The sequence below is a fragment of the Papaver somniferum genome, unplaced genomic scaffold, assembly GCF_003573695.1.
Source record: "Papaver somniferum cultivar HN1 unplaced genomic scaffold, ASM357369v1 unplaced-scaffold_104, whole genome shotgun sequence".
Taxonomy (NCBI): domain Eukaryota; kingdom Viridiplantae; phylum Streptophyta; class Magnoliopsida; order Ranunculales; family Papaveraceae; genus Papaver; species Papaver somniferum.
The window spans coordinates 370,326-391,855 of NW_020619270.1; the positions used below are offsets into that span (position 1 = coordinate 370,326).

The window sequence follows — 21,530 nt, forward strand, 5'->3', positions numbered from 1 at the left end:
TGATGCGGAAAAACACAATACTTCTCATGCTACGGTATGGGTTAAGTTCCATGGTTTGCCTGTTGAATATTGGATTGAGAAGACTTTACCGGCGTTTGGTAAATCCTTTGGTACTCCAGTTGTGGTTGATAAACGCACATTAGATCATGAATATGGTTATTATGCTTCAGTTCTCATAGATATTAACTTTGCTGAGCTTGACACTGATGGTATTCATATTATGGTTGGGGGTCGTGATTTCTTGGTCATGTTGATTCGGAATGTAGAAAGAAGCATAAGAATTCAGCTGGTAATGCGTTGTAGCAAGCTTCAGCGTCAATACAACAAGGTAACAATTCGATCACTCAAGAAGCGCGCGGTAATAATGTTGCTAGTGCTGGGAACGATTGGCAAGAGCCCAGACGTAGGAAAGGAAAGACAACTCCTGTCATTCCAATTGTGCCTGAGTTACCTAATGGAAACCAAGTTACTTTGGGTAATGGCCAGCAAGCTAATGTAAACAACGTCCCTAATGGGAATCAGATTTCTGGTGTGCATGGCCAGCATGCAAACGTTAACTATATTCAATCAGGGCTTGAGGAAGGTGAAGTGGTATCGGGGAGTGTTCAAATAGTTGTAGCAAAACAGATACAAGATGAGTTAGCCAAGTCTGAAGCTATCTTTCGCTCTGCCTTTGCTGAATTGGCAAGAACTAGACAAAGAGCAGAGGCGCAAATAGTTTTAGCTACTAGTTCTACGGAGGGTATGCCTAGTTCTAAGTCAACATTGAATTCTGAAGCGAGGGAGAGTAGGAATTCAATTGTTGATAGGACTGCTGCTAATTTATCTGACACTCCTTTAACCGATGACCTGTTTGTTCGAGAAAGCATTGTTTCGCCAAATCAGTTTGAGGCTTTGAATGCCGAACTTGGTTTGATTGAGGACAACTCGGTTGATTCTAGTGTTCATGCAAGTTTACAAGTTGGGTCAACACCTTTGTTTGATCAACACTCTGGAATGTGGACTTCTAGGACGCCAGTTATTTTAGCTCGTACTTCTGGAGATTCTCGGACTGGTGGAAATTCAGCATCGATTGTTAGTACTTCTGGTGGTTCTAAGACTTCTGGAAATTCAACTTTGATTGACAGTACCAATAAAATTGTTGAAGGTTCTAGTCTTAAACCTGGAAACAGAGGGCAAAAGTTTGATTCTAATAGGTTGGCGCAGAGAGTTAAGATAAATAACACTCCCAAGGTTGTTTCCCAATGAGAGTTCTCTTTTGGAACATAAATGGGATTGTGCGTGATGAGGCACAAGCTAAACTTAGAGAATTAGTTAAGGATTATTCATAATTCTACAGATATGTGTATTGGTAATCTGTGGGTGATGTGGTCTTTGGGTATTTCTGATCCGGTGGTGGTGAATTGTTCCAAACAGTCTATTACCATTGGTGTGGATGGTGTTCATATTTCTCTTGTGCATGCTAGTTCTGTGCAAACTACTAGGAGAAATCTATGGAGACAGTTAGATATGGGTGCACTTCAATTGCCATGGTTGGCAATTGGGGACTTTAATTGTGTGCTGCGTAACGATGAGAAAAAGGGTGGTGCGACTCCGAGAACGGCAGTGGTGAATGAATTTAGTGATTGGTTGGATGACAATGGCCTTTTTGAAGCGGAATCCTTGGGTTGCAAGTTTACTTGGTCTAACAGGCAATCTGGAGTTCATAGAATTATTAGTAGGCTTCACAGGGCAGTGATTAATGAATTTTGGTTGAATCGTTTTGAGAATTGGCGGTGTAAATCTCTTCCAAGGGAAGTTTCTGATCATTCTCCTCTTATTGGTTTTTCCGTTTGTTAACACAAGACCAAGAAGAGCGCCTTTTCGAGTTCAAAAAATGTGGTTTGGGCATCCCGATTTTATGCGTATGGTTGAAGATAGTTGGAAGGAACCTATTGTGGGTTCACCAGCCTTTATATATCCTCAAAAATTAAAGCGTCTTAAAATTGCAATGAAGTTGTGGAATCAAGAAGTTTTTGGTAATGTTGATGTTAGGCTGAAACAGGCTCAGCTTAGACTTGAAAGTTCAATGCGTTTATCGGATGAAAACCCTTCGGATGTGGACAAATTGAACTCGATGAGAAGTGTGGCAGTGGAAGTTAATGTTTTTTTTTTTTGATAGGTCAAAATGGTTTATTAAAGCAAAAAAACGTAATTACAAGAATTACAAAATGGGAGGTTCTAGACCTCCCCACCCCCATAAACCAAAGGGGAAAAAAAAAACTCTAAAAACTCATAAAATAAGCACCTAAACATTAAAAAATTAGCATAAAGAAGAGAAATAGGAAATTAAAAATGTTTTCGTCTTCCAACTCTAAAATTCTTCTTCTTGGGAATGAGATCATCAATTATTTGAGTTAAATCATAGGGCTCCTTGTATTCATCTTCATAATCATCATAACCATAATCCTCTTCATTTTCCTCTAAAGCATAATTTCCACCTGGAACAAGCTTAATAGGAGATTGAGCTTCTTCTTAGTTGACAAGTCATTATGTTGAAGCAAAAATCCAGAAATCAGTGGTTAGTTGAAGGGGCTAGTAATTCTAATTTATTTCATAATTCTATTCGTATTCGTAGGAGTAGTAATACTATTTCGGAATTGGTGGATGCTAATGGGGTAACGGTGACTGATTGTAATCAGATTCGTAACCTTATTGTTGATTATTATGAGGCAAAGTTTAATGGTGATGATTCAGTTCCAGTTGAAGCTCTTTTTAATATTGATTATAATAGTATTTCTCTTGAGGAGAGTGCTAGAATGGATCAGTTGCCCTCAATTGATGAGATTCATGCAGCGGTTTTTGATTTGGGTGCGGATAGTGCACCAGGGCCGGATGGGTTTGCTGGTTTTTTCTATAGGCATTGTTGGGAGATTATCCGGGAGGATTTGGTTAATGCTATTCTGTTTTGTTGGTCTAATATATTCATTCCTCACGACGTGAATTCTAGTCTTCTCATGCTTCTGCCTAAAGAGAGAGGTGCTAATACTCCTCGTAACTTTAGGCCGACTGGTCTTAGTAATTTCTTTTTTAAGATTTTTACTAAGATTTTAGCTACGAGGCTTGGTAGTGTTTTAGATAACTTGATTTCTGAGGAACAAGTGGCGTTTATGAAAGGGAGAAATATCCATGAAAATATTAGTCTAGCTTCAGAGATGGTGAATGAAACGCAGATTAAGCGGAAGGATGGTAATGTTGGGTTAAAACTTGATATAACTCAGGCATTTGACGCGGTTAGTTGGACTTTCATCTTGGAGGTGTTTCGAAGATATGGTTTTTCTGAGAGTTGGTGTGACTGGATTCTCCAAATTATCATGTCTGCTAGAATTTCAGTTCTCGTCAATGGTAGCCCGGAAGGTTTCTTCAGTATTGATAGAGGGATTCGTCAGGGTGACCCTTTGTAGCCTCTTATTTTTGTGTTGATTGAGGATGTTTTAAGCAGAAATATCCCGAAACTCTTTCGTGAGGGCAAGATGACTCATATGGTTAATAGAAAAGGTATTGCTCCTACCCATCTCTTTTTTGCTGATGACATTATGATTTTCTGTAAAGGTAACATGAAGAGTTTGAGAAATCTGGTGGATTTGTTGGGTTTATATCAACGTGCTTCGGGTCAAACAGTAAGTCGAGAGAAGAGTAAACTATATGTTGGTGGCGGTTCTTTGAATAGGAGAGCTACTATTTCTGCTTTTCTAGGGATGCCTATTGCTATTTTTCTAGATAGGTATTTAGGGGTTAAGGTTATGCCTGAAGCCATTAAATATCATCATGTAGCCAATGTTGTTGAGAAGATCAAAGAACAACTTGCGGGTTGGAAGGGAAGGATGCTTTCTTTTCAAGACAGAGTGGTGTTGGTAAAATCTGTGTTAACTAGTTATTCAATTGATAATATGGCTGTTTATAAGTGGCCAAGAAAATTTATTCATGAGTGTGAAGTTGCAATTTAGAGTTTTTTATGGTCTGGTGATTCAAAAGTGAGTAGGTCTTTTGTTGTGGCTTATGACAAGATTTGTGCTCCTTATGAGGAAGGTGGTTTGGGTATAACTCAATTGAGTGTTACGAATAGAGCGCTTCTTATGGGTCTTTTACGAAGATTTTTCGTGATAAAAAGATGACGCCCATGGTAACTAGAGGTGGTATTTCTCCTACTCACCTTTTCTTTGCTGATGACATAATGATTTTTTGTAAAGGTAATTCCAAAAGTCTTCATAATCTTGTAGACTTGTTGGGAAGTTATCAGCGTGCTTCAGATCAGACTGTTTGTCGTCAAAAGAGTAAGATTTATTATGGTGGTGGTTCTTCGAGTTGGTGTAATTATATTGCATCTTATTTGGGGATGAGTGTAGCTACTTTTCCGGACCGCTATTTGGGAGTTCAAATTATGCCAGGTATTGTTCGATAAAGCCATATTAGCAATGTTGTTGAAAAGATTAAAAATCAGCTTGCTGGTTGGAGAGGGAGGTTATTATCTTTTCATGATCGCATTGTTCTTGTTAAATCAGTTATTGCCAGTTATTACATTCATAATATGGCTATTTATAAGTGGCCTCGTAAGTTTATTCTTCAATGTGAGAGGGCTATCCGTAACTTTATTTGGTCTGGTGATTCGAACATTAATCGTGTAGTGGTAGTGGCTTTTGATAAAATCTGTTGCCCTTTTTAGGAGGGGGGTCTCGGACTAACTCGTATGGCCACTATGAACAAAGATCTTGTTATGAAACTTTGGTGGAAGATTCGTAATTCTACAAAGAAGTGGGCTCTTTTCCTGAAGGCAAAATTATTTGATCGTAAGGGTTGTATTAAGCATTCGGGGGTTAAATCTTCTATTTTGCCTGGTTTAAGGAGTGTGTATAATTGTGTGGAAAAGAATACTAAGGTCTTAATTGGTGATGGTAGAGATACTTCTCTTTATTATGACATTTGGTTTGATAAGACTAGTATTGCTGATGTGCTAAATGGTTATTCTCTCGATGCAACAGCTAGAGTAAGTGATATTTTAAAGGATGGCCTTTGGGATATTCCTGAAATTCACTTGCAATACTTGATTGCTGCTGGTCTAGAGTTGAATAGGATGCCAATTCCTATGGGTGGATCTGATGTTAGGGTATGGATGCCGGAGTTGAAGGGTGAGTTCAGTGTTAAGTCTGCAACTGAGTTGCTTCGGCAGAAGTATTCTCGGTTAGAAGGTACGCAACTTCTATGGAGAAAAGAAGTTCATCCTGTTCTTGCTGCTCAGAACTGGAAATTCTTGCGTGGAGCTTGTGCTACGTATGACCTTATCAGGCGCAGGTTCAAGATCTCTCTTGCTAACAAATGCTGCATGTGTGATGTTCAAGAGGAAACTCTTACTCATGTGTTATATGAGTGTTGCTTTGCTACAAGAGCCTGGAATTGGCTAGCTGATGTGTTCAAGTTACAACCTAATGCTAACCTTATTGTTTCTTTTAAAGCAGCAAAAGGAAGGAGTCATATTGTCCGTGATCTGTGGCTTATTGCCAACCTTGTTCTTAGGTCGGAGCTATGGCAGTTGCGGAACAAGGCTGTTTTCGAGCATAAAAAGCCTAATTGGAGTATCTTTCATAAGCACGTTCTGAACTTGATACAAGATTATTCAATTCGGCTCAAGGGTCATATGAACAATAGTGCTGATGATGTTGTTCTTCTGAACTATTTTAGAGTTCAGCACCGTAGTGTGAAGTTGCATCATCCTGTGCCTTGTTTTTGGTTACCTCCTGAGGCTAATGAATTAAAAATTTGTTGTGATGGAGCGGCGAGAGGTAACCCAGGCGTTGCGGGTGCAGGTGTAGTAGCTAGGGATGAGCATTGTTCAGTTCTTGGTGCTATGAGTATTGGGCTAGGAGTCACGACGAATTATTAACAGAATTGTACGGCATTATTGTTGGTTTGGAGTGGGCTATGCAATGGGGTTTTTCTTGTATTTGTATACAGTTTGATTCTATGGGAGTTGTTGAAGCTTTCAAGAATGACCCAATTCCTTGGTTTGCAAGGAATAGATGGATTATGATCTGTAGACTATACGTCTATACGTTTCATTCACACTTTTAGAGAGGTGAATTTTTCAGCTGATGCAATGGCAAAGCGGGGTTGTTTATTGAGTAATGAAGTGGGAGTACACTACAATGGGAAACCTCCTTTCTTAATTTCTGTTGAACATCCTAATGTCGCTTATTTTCGGTTCAAATAGTTTCAAGTTTTTGGGGTTGCTGTAACCTCTTTTCTTGTAAACTATTTCTTGTAAATTTTGTTATCTATTAATACAAATTTTTGACTTATCAAAAAAATAATTGGGCTCGTTTTTTTCGAGCCAAATTTTTCATGAGGAATGCTAAGTTGGTTCATTATGTGAAATCTTCTATTCTTCCAGGTATTAAATGGGTTTACTCTTTGGTGGAGGATAATTCTAAGGTTTTAATTGGTGATGGCCGTAATACTTCTCTTTACTATGATGTATGGTTGGGGGATGTAGCTATTGCTGATTTACTTGAAGATTATGCTTTGGATTGTGCTATTTTGGTAGGTGATATGCTGAATGAAGGAGGATGGAATTTGAGTGAAGAATGTCGGAATAATTTGCTAGTTGCTGGTTTCGTTGAAGAGGATTTTCCTAGGACTTTGAATGGTGTTGATCGCAGGGTTTGGAAGCCCAATTACACAGGTAGTTTTACTGTCAGCTCTGCGAAATCCTTAATTCGCAAGAAGTATGCTAAGCTGGTAGGAGCAAATTTGTTATGGAGGCCGACTGTGCACCCTGCCTTGGCTGCGAGGAACTGGAAAATACTAAGAGGAGCTTGTGCTACGCTGGACAAGGTTAAAAGTCGCTTTAAAATCCAGGTTGTGAATAAATGATGTTTGTGTAATAGGGAGGAAGAAACGTTAGATCATTTGATGTGGCATTGCGATTTTGCTATCAAGGCGTGTAGCTGGTTATATGATATTTTTGGAATGCATTCTCATCTAAATCTGTGTACTACCTACAAAGCTGCATTTTTTTTGGTAAGTCCAAAAAGAATTAAAGAATAGCAAAAATACAAAAGAGAGTAGGTAGCAAGAAAAGAGGTTTGAGAGACCCCAAAAACTTACTATTTACTTGAAACGAAAATAAGATACATTTGGTAATTCAATAGACAAGATAAAATCAGGCCTACAAAGCTGCACGGGGAAGGAGCAACATGATAAGGGAACTTTGGTTGATTACTGTTTTGCTCGTAAGATCTGAACTGTGGATGACACGCAATCGCTTTGTTTATGAAAACAAGAGGATTTGCTGGGGATGCTTTCAAAAATCTGTTTTTAATCAGGTGATGGAGTACTCCAGGCGGCTCAAAGGGCACGTGAACAATACAGTGGAGGACTTAAAGGTTTTGGATTTTTTTAAGGTCTCTCATAGAAAGGTGAAGTCGCTGGTACCAGTTGAATGCAGGTGGGGTACTCCGGCTTTGGGAGAGCTGTTGCTTTGATGTGATGGTGATGCTCGTGGGAATCCGGGCGTAGCTGGAGCTGGAGTTGTTGCAAGGGATCATGAGGCTAATGTGGTTGGAGCTATGAGCATTGGTTTTGGTATAATCTCAAACTATCTTGCTGAAATCTACGGGATTATTATAGGGCTGGAATGGGCTGTTCAATGGGTTTTTTGCGTGTTTGTATTCGATCGGTTTCGAAGAGTGCAGTGTTGGATTTTACTACTTCCAAGCTGCCATGGTTTGTTTGGCAAAGGTGGAGGGACGTTTCTTCTATGTTTGAGGCTATTCGGTTTGTTCACACATATAGAGAAGTTAACTTTGCAGCGGATAATATGGCAAAAAGGGGTTGTGCTCTTCCTAATGAAGAAGGAAGACATTATACAGGGAGACCTGATTTTTTTAAATTCAGTTGAATATCCTAATGTATCTTATTTTCGTTTCAAAAAAATGGCAAGTTTTTGGGGTTTTTCTGACCTCTTTTCTTGCTGCTTGTTTTGCTTTGTAATTCTGCTATTTATTAATTCATTTTGGACTTACCAAAAAAAAATCAACTTTTTCTATTGGCATGCATTAGTTAAAACCTTTTCAAACTTTCTCCGGTAAAGGTTGTTTTTGTTGTTGTTCTTTTGTTCTTGCGAGAGGATGACAACACATTGGGGGAGAGTTCTTATTTGAACTTGCGCTTAATGATATATCTTTCTGGGGAGAAGAGGTTGCAGAATTTGAGGTAACGAATTTGTTAGTTAATCGTTTTCCTGTTTAAGAAAATCCTGTTCATATTGCATATATTTTTGCTTTTGCTTAACAAAATTTCGGTACAATTGATATGTTCCATTATATTGTGTATGGATGTGCGTGTGATTCAAATGTTTCCGAGTAAGAAAAACATTGTTTCAATTTATTTGGTTTACCGTTTGGTATCTTCTTTATTGTTGGGTATCAAGTGTTTTTGCTTAACGAAATTCGGTGCAACTGCGGTGTTATAGTGTTTATGTTTGTTTCAATTGCTTTCGGTTAAAAAATAATTGTCCAAGTCAATTTATTTTGGTTTGTATTTATTGTTTATGGCTTGACAAAATACGGGATCATTTTTTTAGTCCAAACTAATTCTGGATAAGAGAAACTGAGTTAATTCTGATCTTAGTTAGACTTATCAAACTGGGGGATTCGGTTATTCAAGTCTAATTGAATGCCTTGACAAGAAAGATTAGTTAACTAACCTAGTGTCTTTCTTGTCTGAAGAGAAAGGTCTAAGTTATTGTCTGAATAATTAGAGCCTGATGAGAGAAATAAAGTTAATTCTGATCTTTATTTTGACTTTATCGAAATAAGCGATTGTACATACACAATCAGTTTAACAAGGGAATTAAGTTTCTTTGTCGATATGTTAAACTATTAGGGAAAATTGCTTCGGGAAATTGTTACCTTGATAACATATTCAAGAGGGACGTGATATATTTCAGTTCATTCTCATTGGGAGATTGAACTTTAAGGGCTTAAAACTTGCTGATGTTCAAAAGAGTTTGGAGGAACAATGGGGTTTCGGTGCTGGAAGATGTAAGTTAGTTCCAATGACAAAAGGGTTCTTTATCATAAAGTTAACTTCAGCAGATGACAAGGAACGTGTATGGCATGGTGATACTTGGGTTATACAGAATCAACAGCTTAGGGTTTTTAATTTTTACCCAAATTTTGATCCAGAAAGACAGCAAACTTCAAGAGCTTCAGTTTGGGTAAGTTTCCCTGGTTTGTACATTGAGTTATGGACTAAGAAAATTCTTCTTTCCATTGCTAAAATTATTGGAAAACCGATTGCTATTGATCAAAAGACATTGGATCATGATGTTGGAAACTATGCTGCGATTCTGATTGATATCGACTTTGCTAAGTTGATTCCTAAAAGAATTCGCTTGAAGGCAAATGGAAAAGAGTTCTGGCAGTATATTGAAATTCAATACTTAGAGAATGTCAAATTCTGCACTCATTGTAAGTTTATGGGCCACAAATTTGAGAATTCCCTTGCTGCAAAGAAAATTTTGGGAGGTTCTAATGCTGAAAAGAAGTCACCTACTGTGAACATTAAGAATGGCAAAGAACGAAAATCAATCAAATCTGTTTGGAAAGAAGTTAGTGAAACTTCCCATGCAGGCCATGCAGTTTACAATAAAAGAGGTTACAGCAACCCCAAAAACTTGAAACTATTTGAACCGAAAATAAGCAACATTAGGATGTTCAACAGAAATTAAGAAAGGTGGTTTCCCATTGTAGTGTACTCCCACTTCATTACTCAATAAACAACCCCGCTTTGCCATTGCATCAGCTGAAAAATTCACCTCTCTAAAAGTGTGAATGAAACGTATAGACGTATAGTGTCTACAGATCATAATCCATATATTCCTTGCAAACCAAGGAATTGAGTCATTCTTGAAAGCTTCAACAACTCCCATAGAATCAGACCGTATACAAATACAAGAAAAACCCCATTGCATAGCCCACTCCAAACCAACAATAGTGTCATACAATTCTGCTAAATAATTCGTCGTGACTCCTAGCCCAATACTCATAGCACCAAGTACTGAACAATGCTCATCCCTAGCTACTACACCTGCACCCGCAACGCCTGGGTTACCTCTCGCCACTCCATCACAACAAATTTGTAATTCATTAGCCTCAGGCGGTAACCAAAAACAAGCCACAGGATGATGCAACTTCACACTACGGTGCTGAACTCTAAAATAGCTCAGAAGAACAACATCATCAGCACTATTGTTCATATGACCCTTGAGCCGAATTGAATAATCTTGTATCAACTTCAGAACGCGCTTATGAAAGATACTCCAATTAGGCTTTTTATGCTCGAAAACAGCCTTGTTCCGCAACTGCCATAGCTCCGACCTAAGAACAAGGTTGGCAATAAGCCACAGATCACGGACAATATGACTCCTTCCTTTTGCTGCTTTAAAAGAAACAATAAGGTTAGCATTAGGTTGTAACTTGAACACATCAGCTAGCCAATTCCAGGCTCTTATAGCAAAGCAACACTCATATAACACATGAGTAAGAGTTTCCTCTTGAACATCACACAAGCAACATTTGTTAGCAAGAGAGATCTTGAACCTGCGCCTGATAAGGTCATACGTAGCACAAGCTCCACGCAAGAATTTCCAGTTCTGAGCAGCAAGAACAGGATGAACTTCTTTTCTCCACAGAAGCTGCGTACCTTTTAACCGAGAATACTTCTGCCGAAGCAACTCAGTTACAGACTTAACACTGAACTCACCCTTCAACTCCGGCATCCATACCCTAACATCAGCTCCACCCATAGGAATTGGCATCCTATTCAACTCTAGACCAGCAGCAATCAAGTATTGCAAGTGAATTTCAGGAATATCCCAAAGGCCATCCTTTAAAATATCACTTACTCTAGCTGTTGCATCGAGAGAATAACCATTTAGCACATCAGCAATACTAGTCTTATCAAACCAAATGTCATAATAAAGAGAAGTATCTCTACCATCACCAATTAAGAACTTAGTATTCTTTTCCACACAATTATACACACTCCTTAAACCAGGAAAAATAGAAGATTTAACCCCCCGAATGCTTAATACAACCTTTACGATCAAATAATTTTGCCTTCAGGAAAAGAGCCCACTTCTTTGTAGAATTACGAATCTTCCACCAACAAAAGTGAAAGATTTTTTTCAGAGTTATTTACAAAGATAGTACATGAGAAAAGAGGTCACAGCAACCCCAAAAACTCAAAATACTATTTAAATCGAAAATAGGAAACATATATGAATTCTATTGAGTTTAACAAATAAGGACGATCAACAAAAGTGAGTCTCACTCCATAATTGAAAAAGCAACCAGTCTTCGTCATCTTGTCAACTGCGAAATTGGCTTCACGGTACGTGTGCACAAAATTTATAGAATCAAACATGCCCTTAACATCACACCATCTCTGTCTAGCAAACCAAGGAATAGAATCCCCTTCCAAAGCTGTTATTTTCAAAGCTTTTTAGAGAAAATTCAAAGTTGATCTTCACTATTGTAGGGATTTGTTATTATCATTCTTTAACGAATCTCCTAGGTTGTAGATCCCAGTGCTACAGAGTATTATTAAATTTAAGCTTTTCAAAGCTTTTTGGAGACTTCCTCAGCTTTTTAGGGTTTCTCAGAGCTCTTTCAGGGCACTTTAGTGTTTTTAGGGTTTTTATGAAAATTCAAAGATAACCTTCATTATTGTAGGGAATTTTGTTAGTATCATTCTTTATAAAGAATTAAGTTACTTTTTGTTGGCTTTAACGAATCCCATGGCTAGTAGATACTAGTGCTACGAAATATAATTAACTTAAAGCTTTTTCAGAGCTTTTGAGAGCTTTCAGAGCTCTTTAGATTTTCAGATCTCTTTAGATATTTTAGGGCTTTTAAGAGTTTTCAGGGTTTTTTAGAGTTTTCAACGCTTTTTAGAAAACATTCAAAGTTGATCTTCACTATTGGAGGGATTTGTTATTATCATTTTTTATCGAATCTCCTAGCTTGTAGATCCCAGTGCTATGGAGTATTATTAAATTTAAGCTTTTCAAAGCTTTTTGAAGTCAACCTGAGCTTTTTAGAGTCTCTCAGAGCTCTTTAGTGTTTTTAGGGTTTTTTGGAAACATCCAAAGATAGCCTTCAATATTGTATGGAATTTGATTAGTATCATTCATTATAAAGCATTAAGTTACTTTTTGTCGGCTTTAACGAATCCCCTAGCTAGTAGATACTAGTGCTACGAAATATAATTAACTTAAAGCTTTTTCAGAGCTTTTTAGAGTTTTTCAGAGCTCTTTAGATTTTTCAGAGCTCTTTAGATATTATAGGGCTTTTTAGAGTTTTTAGGGTTTTTAGAGTTTTCAACGCTTTTTAGGGAACATTCAAAGTTGATCTTCACTATTGGAGGGATTTTTTATTATCATTCTTTATCGAATCTCCTATCTTGTAGATCCCAGTGCTATGGAGTATTATTAAATTTAAGCTTTTCAAAGCTTTTTGAAGTCAACCTGAGTTTTTTAGAGTTTCTCAGAGCTCTTTAGTGTTTTTAGGGTTTTTTAGGAAACATCCAAAGATAGCCTTCATTATTGTAGGGAATTTGGTAAGTATCATTCATTATAAAGAATTAAGTTACTTTCAGTTGGCTTTAACGAATCCCCTGGCTAGTAGATACTAGTGCTACGAAATATAATTAACTTAAAGCTTTTTCATAGCTTTTTAGAGTTTTTCAGAGCTCTTTAGATTTTTCAGAGCTCTTTAGATATTTTAAGGCTTTTTAGAGTTTTTATGGTTTTTAAGAGTTTTCAACGCTTTTTTGAGAACATTCAAAGTTGATCTTCAGTATTGTAGGGATTTATTATTATCATTCTTTATCGAATCTCCTACCTTGTAGATCCCAGTGCTACGGAGTATTATTAAATTTAAGATTTTCAAAGCTTTTTGGAGTCTTCCTGAGCTTTTTAGAGTTTCTCAGAGCTATTTCAGGGCTCTTTAATGTTTTAGGATTTTTAGGAAACTTTCAAAGATAATTTTCATTATTGTAGGGAATTTTGTTAGTATCATTATTTATAAAGCATTAAGTTACTTTCAGTTAGCTTTAACGAATCCCCTGGCTAGTAGATACTAGTGCTACGAAATATAATTAACTAAAAGCTTTTTCAGAGCTTTTTAGAGTTTTTCAGAGCTCTTTATATTTTTCAGAGCTCTTTAGATATTTTAGGGATTTTCAGAGTTTTTAGGGTTTTTAAGAGTTTTCAACGCTTTTTAGAGAACAGTCAAAGTTGATCTTCAGTATTGTAGGGATTTATTATTATCATTCTTTATCGAATCTCCTAGCTTGTAGATCCCAGTGCTACGGAGTATTATTAAATTTAAGCTTTTTAAAGCTTTTTGGAGTCTTCCTGAGCTTTTTAGAGTTTCTCAGAGCTCTTTCAGGGCTCTTTAGTGTTTTTAGGGTTTTTAGGAAACATTGAAAGATAACCTTCATTATTGTAGGGAATTTTGTTAGTATCATTCTTTATAAAGCATTAAGTTACTTTTTGTTGGCTTTAACGAATTCACTAGCTAGTAGATACTAGTGCTACGAAATATAATTAACTTAAAGCTTTTTCAGAGCTTTTAAGAGCTTTCAGAGCTCTTTAGATTTTCAGATCTCTTTAGATATTTTAGGGCTTTTAAGAGTTTTCAGGGTTTTCTAGAGTTTTCAACGCTTTTTAGAAAACATTCAAAGTTGATCTTCACTATTGGAGGGATTTGTTATTATCATTTTTTATCGAATCTCCTAGCTTGTAGATCCCAGTGCTATGGAGTATTATTAAATTTAAGCTTTTCAAAGCTTTTTGAAGTCAACCTGAGCTTTTTAGAGTCTCTCAGAGCTCTTTAGTGTTTTTAGGGTTTTTTGGAAACATCCAAAGATAGCCTTCAATATTGTATGGAATTTGATTAGTATCATTCATTATAAAGCATTAAGTTACTTTTTGTCGGCTTTAACGAATCCCCTAGCTAGTAGATACTAGTGCTACGAAATATAATTAACTTAAAGCTTTTTCAGAGCTTTTTAGAGTTTTTCAGAGCTCTTTAGATTTTTCAGAGCTCTTTAGATATTATATGGCTTTTTAGAGTTTTTAGGTTTTTTAGAGTTTTCAACGCTTTTTAGGGAACATTCAAAGTTGATCTTCACTATTGGAGGGATTTTTTATTATCATTCTTTATCGAATCTCCTATCTTGTAGATCCCAGTGCTATGGAGTATTATTAAATTTAAGCTTTTCAAAGCTTTTTGAAGTCAACCTGAGTTTTTTAGAGTTTCTCAGAGCTCTTTAGTGTTTTTAGGGTTTTTAGGAAACATCCAAAGATAGCCTTCATTATTGTAGGGAATTTGGTAAGTATCATTCATTATAAAGAATTAAGTTACTTTCAGTTGGCTTTAACGAATCCCCTGGCTAGTAGATACTAGTGCTACGAAATATAATTAACTTAAAGCTTTTTCATAGCTTTTTAGAGTTTTTCAGAGCTCTTTAGATTTTTCAGAGCTCTTTAGATATTTTAAGGCTTTTTAGAGTTTTTATGGTTTTTAAGAGTTTTCAACGCTTTTTTGAGAACATTCAAAGTTGATCTTCAGTATTGTAGGGATTTATTATTATCATTCTTTATCGAATCTCCTACCTTGTAGATCCCAGTGCTACGGAGTATTATTAAATTTAAGATTTTCAAAGCTTTTTGGAGTCTTCCTGAGCTTTTTAGAGTTTCTCAGAGCTATTTCAGGGCTCTTTAATGTTTTTAGGATTTTTAGGAAACTTTCAAAGATAATTTTCATTATTTTAGGGAATTTTGTTAGTATCATTATTTATAAAGCATTAAGTTACTTTCAGTTAGCTTTAACGAATCCCATGGCTAGTAGATACTAGTGCTACGAAATATAATTAACTAAAAGCTTTTTCAGAGCTTTTTAGAGTTTTTCAGAGCTCTTTATATTTTTCAGAGCTCTTTAGATATTTTAGGGATTTTCAGAGTTTTTAGGGTTTTTAAGAGTTTTCAACGCTTTTTAGAGAACAGTCAAAGTTGATCTTCAGTATTGTAGGGATTTATTATTATCATTCTTTATCGAATCTCCTAGCTTGTAGATCCCAGTGCTACGGAGTATTATTAAATTTAAGCTTTTTAAAGCTTTTTGGAGTCTTCCTGAGCTTTTTAGAGTTTCTCAGAGCTCTTTCAGGGCTCTTTAGTGTTTTTAGGGTTTTTAGGAAACATTGAAAGATAACCTTCATTATTGTAGGGAATTTTGTTAGTATCATTCTTTATAAAGCATTAAGTTACTTTTTGTTGGCTTTAACGAATTCACTAGCTAGTAGATACTAGTGCTACGAAATATAATTAACTTAAAGCTTTTTCAGAGCTCTTTAGATTTTTCAGAGCTCTTTAGATATTTTAGGGTTTTTTAGAGTTTTCAAGGTTTTTTAGAGTTTTCAAGGCTTTTTAGAGAACATTCAAAGTTGATATTCACTATTGTAGGGATTTGCTATTATCATTCTTTATCGAATCTCCTAGCTTGTAGATCCCAGTACTACAGAGTATTATTAAATTTAAGCTTTTCAAAGCTTTTTGGAGTCTTCTTGAGATTTTTAGAGTTTCTCAAAGCTCTTTCAGGGCTCTTTAGTTTTTAGGGTTTTTAGTTGGCTTTAACGAATTAAGTTACTTTAAGTTAGCTTTAACGAATCCCTTGGCTAGAAGATACAAGTGCTACGAAATATTATTAACTTAAAGCTTTTTCAGTGCGTTTTAGAGTTTTTCAGAGCTCTTTAGATATTTTAGTGCTTTTTAGAGTTTTCAACGCTTTTTAGAGAACATTCAAAGTTGATCTTCACTATTGTAGGGATTTTTTATTATCATTCTGTAAGGAATCTCCTTGCTTGTAGATCCCACTGCTACAGAGTATTATTAAATTTAAGCTTTTCAAAGTCTACCTGAGCTTTTTAGGGTTTCCTAGAGCTCTTTCATGGCTCTTTAGTGTTTTTAGGTTTTTAGGAAACATCCAAAGATAATCTTCATTATTGTAGGGAATTTTGTTAGTATCATTCATTATAAAGAATTAATTTACTTTCAGTTGGCTTTAACGAATCCCTTGGCTAGGAGATACTAGTGCTACAAAATATAATTAACTTAAAGCTTTTTCAGAGCTTTTTGGAGTTTTTCAGAGCCCTTTAGATATTTTAGGGCTTTTTAGAGTTTTCAGGTTTTTTTTTAGAGTTTTCAAGGCTTTTTAAAGAACATTCAAAGTTGATCTTCACTATTGTAGGGATTTGTTATTATCATTCTTAACGAATCTCCTAGCTTGTAGATCCCAGTGCTACGGAGTATTATTAAATTTAATCTTTTCAAAGCTTTTCGGAGTCTTCTTGAGATTTTTAAGGTTTTTTAGAGCTCTTTCAGGGCTCTTTAGTGTTTTTAGGGTTTTTAGAAAACATCCAAATATAATCTTCATTATTGTAGGGAATATTTTTAGTATCATTCATTACGAAGAATTAAGTAACTTTCAGTTGGCTTTAACGAATCCCCTGGCTAGTAGATACTTGTGTTACGAAATATAATTAACTTAAAGCTTTTTCAGAGCTTTTTAGAGCTTTTCAGAGCTTTTTAGATATTTTAGGGCTTTTTCAGAGTTTTTTAGGTTTTTTTAGAGTTTTCAAAGCTTTTTAGAGAACATTCAAAGTTGATCTTCACTATTGTAGGGATTAGTTATTATCATTATTTAACAAATCTCCTATCTTGTAGATCCCAGTGCTACGAAGTATTATTAAATTTAAGCTTTTCAAAGCTTTTTGGAGTCTTCCTGAGCTTTTTAGAGTTTCCCAGAGCTCTTTCAGGGCTCTTTAGTGTTTTTAGGGTTTTTAGGAAACATTGAAAGATAACCTTCATTATTGTGGGGAATTTTGTTAGTATCGTTCTTTATAAAGAATTAAGTTACTTTTTGTTGGCTTTAACGAATCCACTAGCTAGTAGATACTAGTTCTACGAAATATAATTAACTTAAAGCTTTTTCATAGATTTTTGGAGTTTTACAGAGCTCTTTAGATTTTTGAGAGCTCTTTAGATATTTTAGGGCTTTTTAGAGTTTTCAGGGTTTTTTAGAGTTTTCCAGGCTTTTTAGAGAACATTCAAAGTTGATCTTCACTATTGTAGGGATTTTCTATTATCATTCTTCATCGAATCTCCTAGCTTGTAGATCCCAGTGCTACGAAGTATTATTAAATTTAAGCTTTTCAAAGCTTTTTGGAGTCTTCCTGAGCTTTTTAGAGTTTCCCAGAGCTCTTTCAGGGCTCTTTAGTGTTTTTAGGGTTTTTAGGAAACATTGAAAGATAACCTTCATTATTGTGGGGAATTTTGTTAGTATCGTTCTTTATAAAGAATTAAGTTACTTTTTGTTGGCTTTAACGAATCCACTAGCTAGTAGATACTAGTGCTACGAAATATAATTAACTTAAAGCTTTTTCATATATTTTTAGAGTTTTCAGAGCTCTTTAGATTTTTCAGAGCTCTTTAGATATTTTAGGGCTTTTTAGAGTTTTCAGGGTTTTTTAGAGTTTTCCAGGCTTTTTAGAGAACATTCAAAGTTGATCTTCACTATTGTAGGGATTTGCTATTATCATTCTTCATCGAATCTCCTAGCTTGTAGATCCCAGTACTACAGAGTATTATTAAATTTAAGCTTTTCAAAGCTTTTTGGAGTCTTCTTGAGATTCTTAGAGTTTCTCAGAGCTCTTTCAGGGCTCTTTAGTTTTTAGGGTTTTTAGTTGGCTTAAACGAATTACGTTACTTTCAGTTATCTTTAACGAATCCCCTGGGTAGAAGATACTAGTGCTACGAAATATAATTAACTTAACGCTTTTTCAGAGCTTTTTAGAGTTTTTCAGAGCTCTTTAGATATTTTAGTGCTTTTTAGAGTTTTCAAGGATTTTTATAGAACATTCAAAGTTGATCTTCACTATTGTAGGGATTTTTTATTATCATTCTTTAACGAATCTCCTAGCTTGTAGATCCCACTGCTATAGAGTATTGTTAAATTTAAGCTTTTCAAAGTCTACCCGAGCTTTTTAGGGTTTCCTAGAGCTCTTTCATGGATCTTTAGTGTTTTTAGGTTTTTAGGAAACATCCAAAGATAATCTTCATTATTGTAGGGAATTTTGTTAGTATCATTCATTATAAAGAATTAAGTTACTTTCAGTTGTCTTTAACGAATCCCCTGGCTAGTAGATACTAGGGCTACGAAATATAATTAACTTAAAGCTTTTTCAGAGCTTTTTGGAGTTTTTCAGAGCCCTTTAGATATTTTAGGGCTTTTTAGAGTTTTCAGGGTTTTTTAGAGTTTTCAAGGCTTTTTAGAGAACATTCAAAGTTGATCTTCACTATTGTAGGGATTTGTTATTATCATTATTTAACGAATCTCCTAGCTTGTAGATCCCAGTGCTACGGAGTATTATTAAATTTAATCTTTTCAAAGCTTTTTGGAGTCTTCCTGAGATTTTTAAGGTCTCTCAGAGCTCTTTCAAGGCTCTCTAGTGTTTTTGGGGTTTTTAGGAAACATCCAAAGATAATCTTCATTATTGTAGGGAATTTTGTTAGTATCATTCATTATGAAGAATTAAGTAACTTTCAGTTGGCTTTAACGAATCCCTTGGATAGTAGATACTAGTGCTACGAAATATAATTAACTTAATGCTTTATCAGAGCTTTTTGGAGTTTTTCAGAGCTTTTTAGATATTTTAGGGTTTTTCAGAGTTTTTTGGGTTTTTTAGAGTTTTCAAAGCTTTTTAGAGAACATTCAAAGTTGATCTTCAGTATTTTAGGAATTTATTGTTATTATTCTTTATCGAATCTCCTATCTTGTAGATCCCAGTGCTACGAAGTATTATTAAATTTAAGCTTTTCAAAGCTTTTTGGAGTCTTCCTGAGCTTTTTAGAGTTTCCCAGAGTTCTTTCAGGGCTCTTTAGTGTTTTTAGGAAACATTGAAAGATAACCTTCATTATTGTGGGGAATTTTGTTAGTATCGTTCTTTATAAAGAATTAAGTTACTTTTTTGTTGGCTTTAAAGAATCCACTAGCTAGTAGATACTAGTGCTACGAAATATAATTAACTTAAACCTTTTTCATAGATTTTTAGAGTTTTTCAAAGCTCTTTAGATTTTTCAGAGCTCTTTAGATATTTTAGGGCTTTTTAGAGTTTTCAGGGTTTTTTAGAAGAAAATCTGGATTTAGCAAAAAAAAAACAGGGTTTTTTAGGGTTTTCAAGGCTTTTTAGAGAACATTCAAAGTTGATCTTCACTATTGTAGGGATTTGCTATTATCATTCTTCATCGAATCTCCTAGCTTGTAGATCCCAGTACTACAGAGTATTATTAAATTTAATCTTTTCAAAGCTTTTTGGAGTCTTCTTGAGATTTTTAGAGTTTCTCAGAGCTCTTTAGTTTTTAGGGTTTTTAGTTTGCTTTAACGAATTAAGTTACTTTCAGTTATCTTTAACGAATCCCCTGGCTAGAAGATACTAGTGCTACGAAATATAATTAACTTAACGCTTTTTCAGAGCTTTTTAGAGTTTTTCAGAGCTCTTTAGATATATTAGTGCTTTTTAGAGTTTTCAAGGATTTTTAGAGAACATTCAAAGTTGATCTTCACTATTGTAGGGATTTTTTATTATCATTCTTTAACGAATCTCCTAGCTTGTAGATCCCACTGCTACAGAGTATTATTAAATTTAAGCTTTTCAAAGTCTACCCGAGCTTTTTAGGGTTTCCTAGAGCTCTTTCTTGGCTCTTTAGTGGTTTTAGGTTTTTCGGAAACATCCAAAGATAATCTTCATTATTGTAGGGAATTTTGTTAGTATCATTCATTATAAAGAATTAAGTTACTTTCAGTTGGCTTTAACGAATCCCCTGGCTAGTAGATACTAGTGCTACGAAATATAATTAACTTAAAGCTTTTTCATAGATTTTTAGAGTTTTTCAGAGCTCTTTAGATTTTTCAGAGCTCTTTAGATATTTTAGGGCTTTTTAGAGTTTTCAGGGTTTTTTAGAGTTTTCAAGGCTTTTTAGAGAACATTCAAAGTTGATATTCACTATTGTAGGGATTTGCTATTATCTTTCTTTATCGAATCTCCTAGCTTGTAGATCCCAGTGCTACAGAGTATTCTTAAATTTAAGCCTTTCAAAGCTTTTTGGAGACTTCCTGAGCTTTTTAGGGTTTCTCAGAGCTCTTTCAGGGCTCTTAAGGGTTTTTAGGGTTTTTAGGAAACATTGAAAGATAACCTTCATTATTGTGGGGAATATTGTTAGTATCGTTCTTCATTAAGAATTAAGTTACTTTTTGTTGGCTTTAACGAATCCACTAGCTAGTAGATGCTAGTGCTACGAAATATAATTAACTTAAAGCTTTTTCATAGATTTTTGGAGTTTTACAGAGATCTTTAGATTTTTCAGAGCTCTTTAGATATTTTAGGGCTTTTTAGAGTTTTCAGGGTTTTTTAGAGTTTTCCAGGCTTTTTAGAGAACATTCAAAGTTGATCTTCACTATTGTAGGGATTTGCTATTATCATTCTTCATCGAATCTCCTAGCTTGTAGATCCCAGTGCTACGAAGTATTATTAAATTTAAGCTTTTCAAAGCTTTTTGGAGTCTTCCTGAGCTTTTTAGAGTTTCCCAGAGCTCTTTCAGGGCTCTTTAGTGTTTTTAGGGTTTTTAGGAAACATTGAAAGATAACCTTCATTATTGTGGGGAATTTTGTTAGTATCGTTCTTTATAAAGAATTAAGTTACTTTTTGTTGGCTTTAACGAATCCACTAGCTAGTAGATACTAGTTCTACGAAATATAATTAACTTAAAGCTTTTTCATAGATTTTTAGAGTTTTTCAGAGCTCTTTAGATTTTTCAGAGCTCTTTAGATATTTTAGGGCTTTTTAGAGTTTTCAGGGTTTTATAGAGTTTTCCAGGCTTTTTAGAGAACATTCAAAGTTGATCTTCACTATTGTAGGGATTTGCTATTATCATTCTTCATCGAATCTCCTAGCATGTAGATCCCAGTACTACAGAGTATTATTAAATTTAAGCTTTTCAAAGCTTTTTGGAGTCTTCTTGAGATTCTTAGAGTTTCTCAGAGCTCTTTCAGGGCTCTTTAGTTTTTAGGGTTTTTAGTTGGCTTTAACGAATTAAGTTACTTTCAGTTATCTTTAACGAATCCCCTGGGTAGAAGATACTAGTGCTACGAAATATAATTAACTTAACGCTTTTTCAGAGCTTTTTAGAGTTTTTCAGAGCTCTTTAGATATTTTAGTGCTTTTTAGAGTTTTCAAGGATTTTTATAGAACATTCAAAGTTGATCTTCACTATTGTAGGGATTTTTTATTATCATTCTTTAACGAATATCCTAGCTTGTAGATCCCACTGCTATAGAGTATTGTTAAATTTAAGCTTTTCAAAGTCTACCCGA

The 21,530-nt window shown here is 35.1% G+C and overlaps 1 protein-coding gene across 1 annotated transcript; it reads right to left on the reverse strand.

Annotated features, from left to right (window-relative positions):
* Positions 1 to 9,583: 9,583 nt before the first annotated feature.
* Positions 9,584 to 11,375, reverse strand: LOC113327578. Its single transcript, XM_026574755.1, has 3 exons — positions 11,371 to 11,375; positions 9,927 to 11,084; positions 9,584 to 9,590 (listed from the first exon to the last, which is right to left on the reverse strand). Exons 1-3 carry the CDS (start codon positions 11,373 to 11,375, stop codon positions 9,584 to 9,586), a joined length of 1,170 nt encoding a protein of 389 aa, XP_026430540.1.
* Between the last annotated feature and the right edge of the window lie 10,155 nt (positions 11,376 to 21,530).